The sequence below is a fragment of the Hippocampus bargibanti genome, linkage group LG06, assembly GCF_051943395.1.
Source record: "Hippocampus bargibanti isolate YZ-2025 linkage group LG06, ASM5194339v1, whole genome shotgun sequence".
NCBI lineage: Eukaryota > Metazoa > Chordata > Actinopteri > Syngnathiformes > Syngnathidae > Hippocampus > Hippocampus bargibanti.
The window spans coordinates 26,151,260-26,164,943 of NC_142739.1; the positions used below are offsets into that span (position 1 = coordinate 26,151,260).

The 13,684-nt window shown below is 43.7% G+C and overlaps 1 protein-coding gene and 1 long non-coding RNA gene across 2 annotated transcripts in view; one reads left to right on the forward strand and one right to left on the reverse strand.

The window, feature by feature from the left end:
• itga10 (integrin, alpha 10) overlaps window positions 1-13,684 on the reverse strand; it is a 28,602-nt gene that overhangs the window by 898 nt on the left and 14,020 nt on the right. Inside the window, exons 8-26 of the mRNA XM_088999573.1 lie at window positions 11,305-11,455; window positions 8,143-8,308; window positions 7,250-7,320; window positions 7,024-7,168; window positions 6,790-6,938; window positions 6,549-6,692; window positions 5,527-5,733; window positions 5,320-5,450; window positions 4,626-4,792; window positions 4,396-4,538; window positions 4,195-4,305; window positions 4,025-4,110; window positions 3,802-3,943; window positions 2,911-3,003; window positions 2,665-2,831; window positions 1,550-1,634; window positions 1,354-1,467; window positions 1,166-1,273; window positions 961-1,074 (exon numbers count right to left, since the gene is read on the reverse strand). Of these exons, the coding sequence (XP_088855699.1) occupies window positions 961-1,074; window positions 1,166-1,273; window positions 1,354-1,467; window positions 1,550-1,634; window positions 2,665-2,831; window positions 2,911-3,003; window positions 3,802-3,943; window positions 4,025-4,110; window positions 4,195-4,305; window positions 4,396-4,538; window positions 4,626-4,792; window positions 5,320-5,450; window positions 5,527-5,733; window positions 6,549-6,692; window positions 6,790-6,938; window positions 7,024-7,168; window positions 7,250-7,320; window positions 8,143-8,308; window positions 11,305-11,455 (2,494 nt within the window). The remainder of the gene's footprint in view (window positions 1-960; window positions 1,075-1,165; window positions 1,274-1,353; window positions 1,468-1,549; window positions 1,635-2,664; window positions 2,832-2,910; window positions 3,004-3,801; window positions 3,944-4,024; window positions 4,111-4,194; window positions 4,306-4,395; window positions 4,539-4,625; window positions 4,793-5,319; window positions 5,451-5,526; window positions 5,734-6,548; window positions 6,693-6,789; window positions 6,939-7,023; window positions 7,169-7,249; window positions 7,321-8,142; window positions 8,309-11,304; window positions 11,456-13,684) is intronic.
• The window catches only part of LOC148897025 (uncharacterized), a 60,686-nt gene continuing 58,475 nt past the window's right edge, over window positions 11,474-13,684 (forward strand). Inside the window, exon 1 of the long non-coding RNA XR_016115427.1 lies at window positions 11,474-12,176. This is a non-coding gene — a long non-coding RNA (uncharacterized LOC148897025). The remainder of the gene's footprint in view (window positions 12,177-13,684) is intronic.

The window sequence follows — 13,684 nt, forward strand, 5'->3', positions numbered from 1 at the left end:
AATAAATAGATAAATAAATAAATGCATAAACAAATAAATACAAACATACATAACCCATGAATAAATGCATGCATGAATAAATAGATAAATAAATAAACACAAAAAAGAAATAAATACATAAATGCATATATAAATGCATGCATAAATAAATTCATAAGCAAATAAATGGATGCGTGGATAAAAATAAATTGATGAACACAAACAAATACATACATAAATGCACGCATAAATAAATAAATAAATAAATAAACTAATACATACATACATAAATGCATGAATAAATGCATGCATAAATAAACAAACGGATAAATGGATGCCTTGATACATAAATTGATAAATAAATGCATTAACAAATAAATGAATTGATGAATAAAAAATGCATAAACAAATAAATACATAAATGCATAAATAAGTGCACGCGTAAATAAATAATAAATAAATAGATAAATACACTCAAAAACAAAGAAATAAATTATGGATACATGGATAAATAAATAGATAAATAAATACATTGATAAATAAATAAATGCATAAACACATAATACATACATACATAAATGCATAAATAAATGCATGCATAATTAATACATGAATAAACAGCTAAATAAACAAATAAATAAATACATGGGTAATTTGAGTGAAAAATGACAAAAACCCTGGCACTGAAGTGGACACATCTTTGCATATCTGGCAGTGAATGAGTTAACAATGTATTTTTTTACAGTACTTGCATATGCTGCACTATTTTTTTTTATTTGCGTTTTTAAAGATTCAATCTTCTAAACTGGTGATACATTGAACATGAGGGAAAAAATGACCTTTATGACCTTTAAGAATTAAAATGTAATCAAACGTATGCAGTATGGATACATGACCCTTGTGAGTCAGTGTTCAAAACACTTGAAACAAGCATCAAAGGACTAGACTTTCCAAGATAATTGAAGGCAAATTGCTCCTCACCTGCCGGAAAAAGTCGTCGTGGACTCTGCGACTGAGGCGAATGACTTCGGCTTGTCCTTTCAAGAGTTGCTGGACTTGACACGTCACCTCGATGCACCATGACCTGCTGCAGTTCTACAGGAAAAGACCAAAAAATCAGTTTGGCGGATGGTTTTACCTAACCTAATCTTTGCGAGGAGGATGGCGGTTGGGGGGGGGGGCTCACCAGGACATCATTCTCCATCATGTCTTCTGGATGAAATGGCCGCACGTCCCTCTGCCGGATCTTCAGCTGCGCCAGATCACTCAGGACGGTACAATTGACGGATGTGGCCTGGTAGGCACGTTGAGTGTGTCATACAGAAAGAAGACGAAGTGGTTTGGGAGGAGGGAGCTAAACGGGGGACAACTCACATTATGCGAAGAAATGTCCGTAACCGTCATGAAGACTCGGTCTCCCGCGGCCGCCGAGGGCAGAAGGAGCCTCAACTCCAGATTACTTACGGGGTAGCAACCCAAGTTCTGGAGCTTTAAAGGAAAAACAACAAATTCTGCGAAGTCAGCTGGTTTTTTTTTTGTCTTGTTTGAACCCAGAACGAGGTCACCGTACCTTGAAGTGCGTGTAGAACTCCGGCCCGATGGCTTCTGACATTGTCCGGGTGGGATGCACTTCGTACCGGTTTAAATTCGAGTCGCTACAGCAGGCGTGGAGGAAAAAAAACAATTGGAATGATACGTCTGTATAAGCTCTCAGTCGTACAGCAGTGGTCCATCGATGAAAAGGTTTCTTCAGCCGTCATCTGTACTTCTTTTAAGGTGTCGGACGTTTCGCTTCTTATTCAAGACGCTTCGTCAGCTAACTAAAGTCTTTTACTGGTAGTTTCGGCCCTATATATTTATATCGCTACTGTCCAGACCTGTCGGTGCCACTCCTTTGGCAACACTTTAACCGATAAACACTTTAAGGCAAAAATTAGTGCATCCAAAAGATAGGCTGCCAAATGAAAAACAAAGTAATGTAGTCTATTCAATACATTGTAAAAATGAAAATTATAAAGAGCAATACATAAATTCTCAAAAAAACTTTATCAACATCGCAGGGATAATACTAGTGGGCTTCAATTCCCAAAAGCTAGCAACCACTCCTTTGACGACAATGAGGTTAAAATCTTAGCGAAAGAAAATAGATGGTTTGAAAGGGGAGTAAAAGAAGCTATTTGCATAAAACAGCAAAATCCTTCACTAAATCGACATGGTGGGATGAGATTCAATTTGGATTGTTCGTACAACAGACTTCTTAGGCAACATAGGCTTAGTTATGCTGATGAGGTGATACCAGAGCAAATGGGGCACTCAGGCCAGTCGAAGACCTCGTACTCAGGCAGGACAATCGAAGTAATCAGTCAGGAAAATAGAAGTAATCGGTGTAGCCGCAGGGAGTAGTCCTCTGCTCCCCCCAACCTGAGAGCAGGGACCAATCATAGCAGAGTCTGGCACCCCTACATCTGTACAGTTACAGATATATATATATATATATATATATATATATAGGGCCGAAACTACCAGTAAAAGACTTTAGTTCCCTGACAAAGCCTCTTGGATAAGAAGCGAAACGTCCGACACCTTCAAAGAAGTACAGATGACGGCTGAAGAAACCTTTTCATCAATTGGAATGATGTAAAGAAACAAAAATGGTAGAACGCCGGTCACTGTGCATTGTCAGACCTGCTGACGAAGAGGTCGGGCTCATACTGGACGAAACTTTGCAACTGGACACTGTTGTCCCCGAGAGTGTCGGTTCGCTCCACGCTATCGCTGGCAACGTTCAACTTCATTTGGACTCGATTGTGCAGGGTGGCGCAGCTGAACTCAAATTCAAGCATGAAGTAGACCTTTGACCGTGGAGAAGAGACGTGACATGTCAAACGTGAACCGAGTGTGGAGTGCGATACGGTTGTTACCCCGGGGTACCTTCGACTGGGAACGAAAAACCGGGTAGCTGACGTTGCACGAGTGGCTGTTGGAACCCAGGCTTGTACACTCGATCTTGAAGTTGCCGTCCTCCTACGAATAAAATAATGTTCAGTGGTACCAAAGTCTACGGAATTCTGGTCGAATAGTCCTAAATAATCCCCAAAATCGTGGAGTTCAATTGCCGTATTTTCCACACTATAAGGCGCTTCGGAGTATAATGCGCACCGTCAATGGACTGCCTATTTTAAAACGTTTCTTATACATAGGGCGCACCGCATTATAAGGCACAAAGAATAGAAGCTAAAATAATAGCTGCAATTTGTGTATGCATCCACTAGACGGGGCTTCACTAAAAGTAATACAATACAATATAAGTTCTATAGATATTTTTTAATGTCTGTGTAGCTTTCTCAACCGCCGTAACAAAGCGAACATTTAATCAACTCCATCCAATAAATCCAAATATTGATCCATATAGAAGGTGCATTGGATTGGACGGTTTTTGAGGAAATTGAATACTTTGTATACTGTAATCTCAGATCTGATTGGATTCGGGTATTTAAAATACTGGTAAATAATAATCTATCTTGATTATTTTTATTTTTTAATTTATTATTATTTATTTGTTTCGGATGCAAATAAATATTATCCAACGACAACACAGACAATAAATCAATGACATTAAGAGTTTTTTTTTTTTACTCCCCGATCGTATTAATCACTTGTGACGAAAATTGTATCTCAACAAAACCTCCATGATACTCTATTAATAATAATAACAAAATAATGACAGTAATAAAATAAAATCTTAAGAACAAAAAAAATAAATGTAAAAATCCTTCATCGTTCTTGTCTAGAATATCTGCAAATTTCGATTCCGGGTCGTACCCGAATACTGAGGCTGGAGAAGTGCAGGTTGCGTGAATAGTGCAGCGTCAGGCTGGTGTTGTAGGCGTTTTCCAGTCTGTTCTCCAGTTGGACTTCCACTGACATCCGCCTACGAGGACTACGGATCACATACGGTTTATGTCTGCGGAGGAAACGGAACAACTTTGACTCTGTGAAACATTTTAAATCCTCTCGTTGCGAGTGCCTGTTTACGCAACCTTACCTGGTCCCGGAGATGTCCATTTGGGCCTGAAGCACCAAATCGGTGGTGCACACGTCGTCCTCCCCGCAGTCTTTAAAGAAAGTGATCTGCTCAAGGAACACATGGAAAGAACATCATGTTTTGTTGAGGTGGGGGGGCAGGAACTGCGAGGTGAACCGACGTTCTCTCACATATTTCTTCATCGACGTCGGCCAGCCTTCGTCCAACACGGGACCGCTCTCTGTGTTGTTGATCTTGAAGCGCAGCGAGAAGCTGATCGGACGGATATAGTCAGCCGTGTCCTATCAAAAAGACCAACAGATTAGAGTGGGGACGAAAATGAGAAGTTGGTGCGGTGGGAACTTGTAGAGAGATTGGATTGAAATGCTCACATAGACGTGGAAGGGCAGTTTGTAGCATAGAGTCTGTCCCGTGTGAGCTCGCACTGACAGCTGGGTCAACCTGTGGGAGCTATCGTCAAACAACGCCCGGGCAGACAATTTCCTATCGTCCAACATCGCCGCTACCCATAAGTCTACGGGAGAGATCAATCAATCGTTCAAGCAATCCGAAAAACAAAAGTGGGACAAAAATATGTGAGATAAAAACTTCAAGGACAAACCAAAGCTGTTGCCGTCCTGCCCGGGGGAGCGCGAGGTGGCCGTGAAACAGGCGGTGGCGTCCAGGCAGGCGGATTCGCGACCGCCGCGCTGGCACGTCTTTTGGATGACGTTGATCGAGTGTGGCTGGAAGGAAAGGCTCACGTTGATCTGGACGATGCTTCGAGATCTGCGGAAAGCCCAGAGGCATCATGTATAGCACGGTAGTAAAAAGTCAAGGTCCACACGTCAGATCTGGCCCGCTAAATCATTTTATATGGCCCGCAAAAGGAAATCAAACAAGTCTGAACCAGAATTTCAAACTGTCAGAAGTAATCCACCATCCACAGTTATTATTCTTGACTTCGGATCGTAAAACTAGTTCGTTGTGTCTTGTAGATGTAACATTTACATGGTTTCCCCAAACGGCCCTCCAATGGAAACTGGAACGATTTTGACACCCATGATGTATCGGATCGAATGCGTGCAAAGGATTACTTTGGTCGAGTTGTCAGCCGTCATTTGGCAGAGGTTGAAACTTCTCCTCCGTCCATGTATTTTTGACGCTTCCAGCACACTATAAAGTAGCCGTAGCACTAGCAAAGCAACGTCACAAAACCTTTTGTTGCAATGGCACATGGGTTGAACATGGACCGATTTTGGTGAGGACCCCATATACTGTAGTTTACCAACGGTTCCTTTGTTCTTTAGGCTTACCTGAGCAACACGGCACTGCCGTGGGCTCCCACTGCCAAGTCGATCAGTCCGTCTCCGTCCAAGTCCAATCTGGCACTGACACTACGGCCAAAATACTGCAAGGAAGGCGACACTGACACAGCCGGAATACGCTGCAAGTCAAGAAATCACCCCGATTGGATTCTGCGTTGACTCTGAGCTTGAGCGATGATGAAGACCAGATAGTACCTGCTTGTAGTCATGATTGATGTAAATACTTTGCCCGTGGTAGACGTAAACAGCCCCGCGGTGGTCATCTTCCAACGGGGCGCCTACCAGTAGGTCAGTGAAGCCGTCGTGGTTGAGGTCCGGAGCGACGGCCATCGCGTAGCCAAACCTGGCATCCTGCGACTTTTCGTCTGATTTCAGTGTGCCGTTGTAGACGAAAACCTCTTCCTGAAAGTGAGAAAGAAGATGAAACGTGGGGTTTGTCGATAGGTCAAACTGTTTGTGCCAAGGAAGGATGCCTGATCGTTTCTGAAAACCAAGGCATGTTACCATCTACCCATCCATCCATTTTCTCCTGCTTATCCAGGGTCGTAGGGCAGCAGCTTTAGAAGTGAAGCCCAGACTTCCCGCTCCCCAGCTACTTCTTCTAGCACTTCCCGGGAGACGTGGAGGTGTTCCCAGGCCAAGTGGGTGACATAGTCTATCCAGAATGTCCTGGGTCGTCCCCGGGGCTTCCTCATGATGGAACATGCCCTGAACACCCCTCTTAATCATATGTCCGAGCCAACTCATTTCGAGCCCGTCTGAGCCCGTCGAGGATCACCAAGCTTCTCAGTTCATCTCTAAGGTAGTTCCTAGACACCCTCCGGAGAAAACTCCTTTTGACCGCTTGTATACAGAATCTCGTTCTTTCGGTCACGACTCATAACTCCTGACCTGAAGTGAGCGTTGGAACCTAGATCCACCGATAAATTGAGAGCTTGCCACTTTGGCTCAGCTCGTTCTTCACCACGACAGACCGATATGTAGTAGGCATTAAGGCAAACCCTAGACCGAAATCACCATCTTCTACCCTCACTCGTAAACAAGGTCACCTCTGCACCTTCCGTTTATGCTACCGGGCCACTAGCATATTTACTGTTGTCATTACGAACTGGCACATCCAAAGTCAGTGGGGATAAGGTCCAGCTCACGTGCAACCTGAATAAATGAGGCTCTCTGAAATGGATGAATGGGTAATGATCATCTGTGTGCATTCGTACCCCACTAAGTGTGTAGATGTAGACTCTCCCAGCTTCTTTGTTCCCGGAGCCTAAGTACATTGGCGCCGCAACCAGTAGAACATCGGTGATTCCGTCTTGGTCGACATCCATACCGCACAGCTCGCTGCCGTAATAAGAACCGATCTGGGGAACACCGACATGTTCTTTCAGTTTGGTTGACAGCGTGGGAGCGTGACGCTGTCATTCTTTGGAGTCGGAGGATTGGTGTGGTTGGGTCTACCTGTTCTCCGTTGAGGGCCTGTGCGATGTTGACATCGCCATCATCACTCAGTTCGAATAAGATGACTTTGCCTTTATGCTTGAATCGCGGCGCGCCGGCCACATACAGCCTCCTCCAATCTCCGACTACCACGGATGAAACCGTGTAGCCTGCGGGGGTTGGATGGGTAGGCGGAGGTATGATTTCTGTCTTTAACTGGAAATATGACATTCAGGACATTGATCGGAAATGTACCGAGATAAGCCGCGTGATTTTTCAGCTCCAGGGGAAACTCGCTCTCAAAGGCCTCCCTGGACGGCACGATTCTCCCACTGGCGCTCTCCTTCAGCACACCACCATCCCAGTCGTAAGCGCCCACCATCCCGAACAGAATCCCGTCCTGAACAGCCATAAAAGAACAAGATGAAGACACTCCCTTCCTGAATCCGTGTTGTTTACGTCAGGAACAACGAGGACTCACATCCAACAGGTGTGTGGAGAAGCCGATCTGAGACATTTCCATGTGGAAGGAGCTCTGGTTGCCCAGTGTGCCTGCGAATTGTGCAAGAGCACAAGTGGTGGGTCAGTTACGCGGGTGAGAAAAAAAATGCCGCACCCTTTTCCTTTCCTCTTTGATTTCTTTGTATATTTTTGGCGGCCTCACTTTTCATCAGGCTTTCTATTTTGTGGCCTAAGCTTCTTCACACTTATACTTGTTTTAAATTATCACAGGGGTTGCTTGTTTGTGGCCTAAGCTTTCTTTCAGTCATTTCCTCACACTTATACTTGTTTTTTAATATCTCACAGGGGTTGCTTGTTATTTTTCCAAACTTTGAAGTCATTCAATACGTTTATGTTCAGTTGATTTTACGTGAACATGCTAGTCAAAAGACACTTACTACGGGAAAGTAAATTTGAAAGCCACAAAATCCTTTCACGGAAGTGTATTGGTGCTATACCAAGCAAAACACCCCCCCCCAAAAAAAATCACATCATACAATTAATGTCACGTAATAAACATCACATAAATTTTAATGCCAAAAGTTTGACTTTGTTTCACATTTTTATGTGATAATTTTAATCCATTTCAATACAATGGCTGACACGTTTTGACGTGATAATTTTCACGTGAGAAATTTTGTTAAATTTCACAATTTAACGTGGCCAGATTGGCTTTTTTTGCATCATGGGTTATTGTAGAAAGCTAAAAGCAATATGGAACTACACTGCATGTGGCTGAGCTAACAACAGGGTTGACAATATGGTCAAATTCCAGCCTTATATTTATGACTCCCCATTACATGCATTTCCACAGACCTTGCTCGAAACCCAACGAACATCACACTTGGCCGCTTATCATCCAATCACACGCACCTTCGAGTGAGAAAATACGATCTCCCAGAGCGTCCACGATGTCATTGAGCGCCGCCTCGTCGGTCACGTTAAAAAAGTACTTGTCGTCAGGGTCGCTGGCGATGTACTTAATCTCATTGATGAAGGTGTCGGGGTCCTGCTGCCTCCGGTGGTAGTGGCCCAGGACCTGCGTGCAAAGTTTTGGGAATGAGTCAACATCTGTTTTTTTTGCCCGGATAATGTAAAAAATAGAACTGAACTAACCAGCAAAACATACACTGAGAAAGGAATTTGAGGAAGAAAGGGTGATCCTGATCATGTAGACCTGATAATGATTTGGTCATTTAAACTGTCTTTTTTTATCATGTGATGCACATGATTTACTATAGTGTCATTGAGAGTTTTGAAAGGCGTTTATAAATGAAATGTATTATTATTTAAAAAAAGCTGGGTGTAGGTGGGCAAAGTGAGTAAAAAAACAAGTACCTCTACTAGGAATAAATTGTATCGTTATCAGTGGCACATATGTAACGGAGTTGTGCGCTTAGATTATTAAATTATGAAGGAAGTGACGCAATGGCGCACAGTGTGGCACTATGTCCCTCCCATAGTTTCCAGAACAATCTCGAGGAGATTCAGGTTAATCACAAGACGAAACCCATGCGACTTCACCCATCCCTTCTGCCATACTGTGTTGCAGTGTTGCAGAAATAAAAGAAATAAAAAGACACATCCACGAGTCTCGTCTTCATTAATACGGCAGCATAGTGGGGATGAAGACAGTCACTGTTGTGACACCCGTCACATTGGTGCCGTGACCCGGATCACAAGTGACTCTCCACTTCGGACCGGGACCGCGATGCTGCACAAGGAAGACGCTGTGCAGTCCCATCACTCGGTGGACGGTGTGTCGACCCCCGTTTTGGAAATACATGTAGAGTGTTAATTGTCTACCTGCTGTTTTGCAATTGGTGTACTTTTTTTCATGTACGTGTTTTTGTGTGTTAAGTCTAAGAATGAGCTCCTTAGAAGTAACAAGTAGCACACCGTTGAATGAGTGTGTTGGTAGAGGTAGAGGCTTCCCAACCGTGTAACAGTTGTGTAGTGCAATCCAGAGTGGTGTAGGTTGTACAGAGGGGAATGGGCAGGTTCAAGCTGAGGCCACTTATGTTAGTGGGGACAGAGTTCCTTCCCAGACCAAGTGCAGTGCATCTACGACGAGCGCACAGACAACTGATACACCAGCAACAGATCCCTTTCTCCAGTCTGTCACAGTTATGTAGTGCTATGCAGGGTGATGTAGTTTGTACAGAGGGGAATGGGCAGGTGCGAGCTGAGGCCACTTATGTTAGTGGGGACAGAGTTCCTTCCCAGACCCAGTACAGTGCATCTCCGACGAGCGCACAGACCCTGACACACCGGCGACAGATCCCTTACTCCAGTCACCTGACGTAGTTGGTCAGATGAGTGACATAATTAGACAGCATTTTTGTACATCCTTGCCCGATAACCTTGTCTATTGTGCCTGTTGGTCTTTCTGTTGTCTTCCGTGTGTATGTTGCCTCACTTCTGCATAATTTAAGGGGGGTGTATGTAACGGAGTTGTGCGCTTAGATTATTAAATTATGAAGGAAGTGACGCAACGGCGCACAGTGTGGCACTATGTCCCTCCCATAGTTTCCAGAACAATCTCGAGGAGATTCAGGTTAATCACAAGACGAAACCCATGCGACTTCACCCATCCCTTCTGCCATACTGTGTTGCAGTGTTGCAGAAATAAAAGAAATAAAAAGACACATCCACGAGTCTCGTCTTCATTAATACGGCAGCATCGTGGGGATGAAGACAGTCACTGTTGTGACACCCGTCACACATGCAACTGCAAATTACTTTCTGTCTGCGGTGTTGTGGTTCTTAACAAAAGAGAGCCTTCATTCCCTCATGGCCACGGGCGGAGTTTGCTAAACCTCGTTCACAAAACGCTTCTTCGGGTGCCACTTGTCGGGCGGAGCTGTGTAGAAAGAGCTCACAAACCCGCTCGGTTATTTCGGTGCCCCCAAAGTATTCATTTGGCAATTTGAAGACGCTATATTTGGGCTCGGCAGTGTTGTGTGATTACTTGCTGGCGTGCGGAGCCGGGAAAGCAAACTGTGGGAGGATTATCAGGCATGTCTCATCCCCGATGCTAATATAGTGGTTCATTTTTCAATCGTATGGTGGTGTACTGACATACGAACGTCTGGACTTGGTTTTGAGATAAGCCGTTACATCGCCAACTTGTGTATTAAGAATTTTGAAATAACTTAGTCACATGAACACGATGTATGTATTTTTGTATTGATTTATTTATTCAATAATTTATTTATTTGTGTATTTATGTATTTATTTATTTTAAAATATGAACACCCAACTGTGAATTGGTCCAGTACTGCGCCTGTCGTGTTCCTGCTATGCGCACTTTGGCCTCATGGAGGCAGCGCGGAGCACGTAGGCAAATAATACACCAAGTTCTTATTGAAGCCGAAGAAGAAAGTTGCAGTTAAACGACATGAACATTTTTTTTTTTTTTTTCACAAAATGGAAAAGACGCATGCCTGTGAGTGTTGTGATCTTTTTTTGTATGTGTTCCTGTACTATTTACTGTAAGTGTGAGTATTATTCATTCTCAAGTATCCGACTAATACTGCTTCGACTACGATGCTAATTTTGTTAGCCCTTCAATTGCTTTTTACATTGAATGTTAGCGTTAAGCTTACCATCCGTGTTTGCGTTGTCACGAAACGTACAATTTGTAAAATTCTTATTGTTGTGTATTTTCATTGATAGAAATACAGTTTTACAGTACATGTTTTGCTCTATAGAAAGTTTGGGATTTATGTTCCACACAAAAGCAATACGTTACAATACATATTGAGCAGTGCAAATTAGCTAAACAAACAAAAAAAGCCACAGGGCAAATGTAGGTTACACAACTGTGCATCTTAAGTGAATATTGTTATCTGAGCCAAATATAATGCCAAATGAATTTCGATACATCTACAATGCAGTGAACCTCCAAGAGCTGAATCTCGACGTGGCGAGGCACAACAGCAGTTCCTGGTTTTGCGAATGGAAAAACATTGACTGCCAAGTAGGCATGGCCCAGCGGCTGAGATGAAGTGATGGCGCTGGCAAGGTACTCACAGCTATGGCATATCTAGTTATGTTCCTGGTCTCACACTCCAGCAGAGCGTCGGGCAGCTCCTCGCCGTCATGCGACTCTCCGTCCGTCACTACGATCATCACCTTAGTGGCGCCTTCCCTCGCCCCTCGCTCGGCGCTGAAGGCCTCGGTGCTGCATATAGAGAAAACAGAGGTTTGGTTCCAAAAAGGAGACGCCATGTTTTAGCAATCAGAAACATGTCACACTTTACAACACAGGTGTCAAAGTCAAGGCCAGAGGGCTGAATCCGGCCCGCCATATCATTCTTTTCGGCCCGCGAAAGCAAATCAAACTTGGGAAATTCCATGATGCTTGCTAAAATCCTAACCATAATTTCATATTTTTGGATGTAAACCACAATATCTTTATTCTTGACTTCAGATTTGAAAACTAGTGATTCATTAATTTGTTGTGTGCTCTATATGTATTATGTGGAGGGGATTAAACATTTTAATGGCTTCCCCAAATTCATAACGGCCCTCGAGAGGAAACCATAACTACAATGTGGCCCGAGGCAAAAAATGAGTGACACCAAATGTCCTTGATTGGCATTGCTTATGGAGCGGTCCCTTTGAAAGGAATGGTGCGGATGTGGCCCGCACATTATTCATACTTGACACAAATAACGTAGCCGCCATTTGACTCAAAAGTGGTCACTGTGTGTGTGTGTGTGTGTGTGTGTGTGTGTGTGTGTGTGTGTGTGTGTGTGTGTGTGTGTGTGAGTGAGTGAGTGAAAGAAGTCATCTGTGCATTCCTATGCAATGGTGGCATCATGAAACGGAAGCCCGCACATAAGCCGCACCCTGTTTGTCTGCATGAAACCTGCATTCAAGAGGGACCTGCTTTATGCTCGGTAAGCCACACACCCGCGCACACACAAACCCACTGCGGAGGAGAGCGGGAAACGTAGTCACTGAAGTCATTTTCAGGCCTCACTCCAGCTCCCCCACTTTGGGCTAAATTTAACATCGTGGTCACCAGTACCCGAGTGCAAAAGTTAAAAAACAAGCGTATATTCTTTTTTTTTTTCTCCCCCCACTGGCACCCACTCTACAAATTATATAGCGTGCGGACGTTAAAAGGCCTCACAAGGCAAACGGGAGAGAAAAAAAGATAGAAAAAGAATGAACTTGACACTTGAGGCTGGCGAATAAGAAAAACATGTCAGGAAACATCCATTCGTTTTTTTGATCACACTGTTCCAAGACATCGCTGTACCTAACTTGCATGTTTTCCAAATGCGAGAGGAAGCCAAAAGGGGGAGAAAAAAAAACATAACCTCAGATCTGTCAGGCCGATATACGAAGCGTTACTTCACCGTCCAGCCTATATAGAAACATAAAAAACAAATTCCCCTAGTGAAAAGTTCGAGTTGTCCTTGTGTGAACTAAACTGTACAAATACATTTCATTGATAAGCACCTTTCAAAACTCTTAAGGTCACTTTACAGTCAGAGGATACATTTTTCTTTGTGGGTGAGCAGCAGCAGCCACATTCGCCAGCATTCACTCAACCCGGAAGTAACTCAAATAGATAGAAAGACAGCTAGCTAAATAGCTGATAAATAGCTAATAGATAGCTGGTGGATAGCTAATAGATAGCAAATAGATATGTATGTATTGCATTGTATTTTGGACAGCCGCCCCATTTCAAGCTCATATAACTCCAGACCCATATTTAGGAATTAACTTTTTTTCTGATGAAAGGTGAGAGTTTAAGGTTTCTAACGCTGTACTGAATGTTTATTTTGTCCTAAAAGTCAATATTCTGTGGTTCCTGAAATTGGAGTGACAATGACAATAACCTTGGCACTTTACAACAGGTTCTTTTATTACAGACAGTGGCACTTCAATATTAGTTGCTCTTTACGGAGGCTAAAGAACATATACTTGTGAGTTTCATCACGATGTGGTCAAACGTGTTCCAACAGTGGTTGCTTCGACTTTTCTCAAATCGTGAAAATTGATGCTAACTGCTAGCATGTCAATGATGTTTCCCATATCTATTAGCATTCGGCTAAAAGCTTTGGTGTGGTTTTCAATGATCACGGCCCTCTTAGCAAAACCATTACCATGTTCGACAGCTGATATTAGCTGAAGTGGATTCATGGGACAAGAATGCCAGTGTCAGTTTTGAGGCGAGCCAGTCGATGAGAGGCTGTGGGCGCGTGTGCTTGGGGATGTTTTGACAGCTGCAGGGGAGTAGCTTAGCTGACCAGGCGTCGCCTCACCTGCGGGTAATGCTGAGCCAGCAGACGGACTCTGGTGTTTGCTTGCCCCCGTGACAACCCGCCTGCCAGGCTGTCACCAGCCTACCATGTGACGCACGGGAGTGTACGAAAAAGGTGCCATACACACAGGG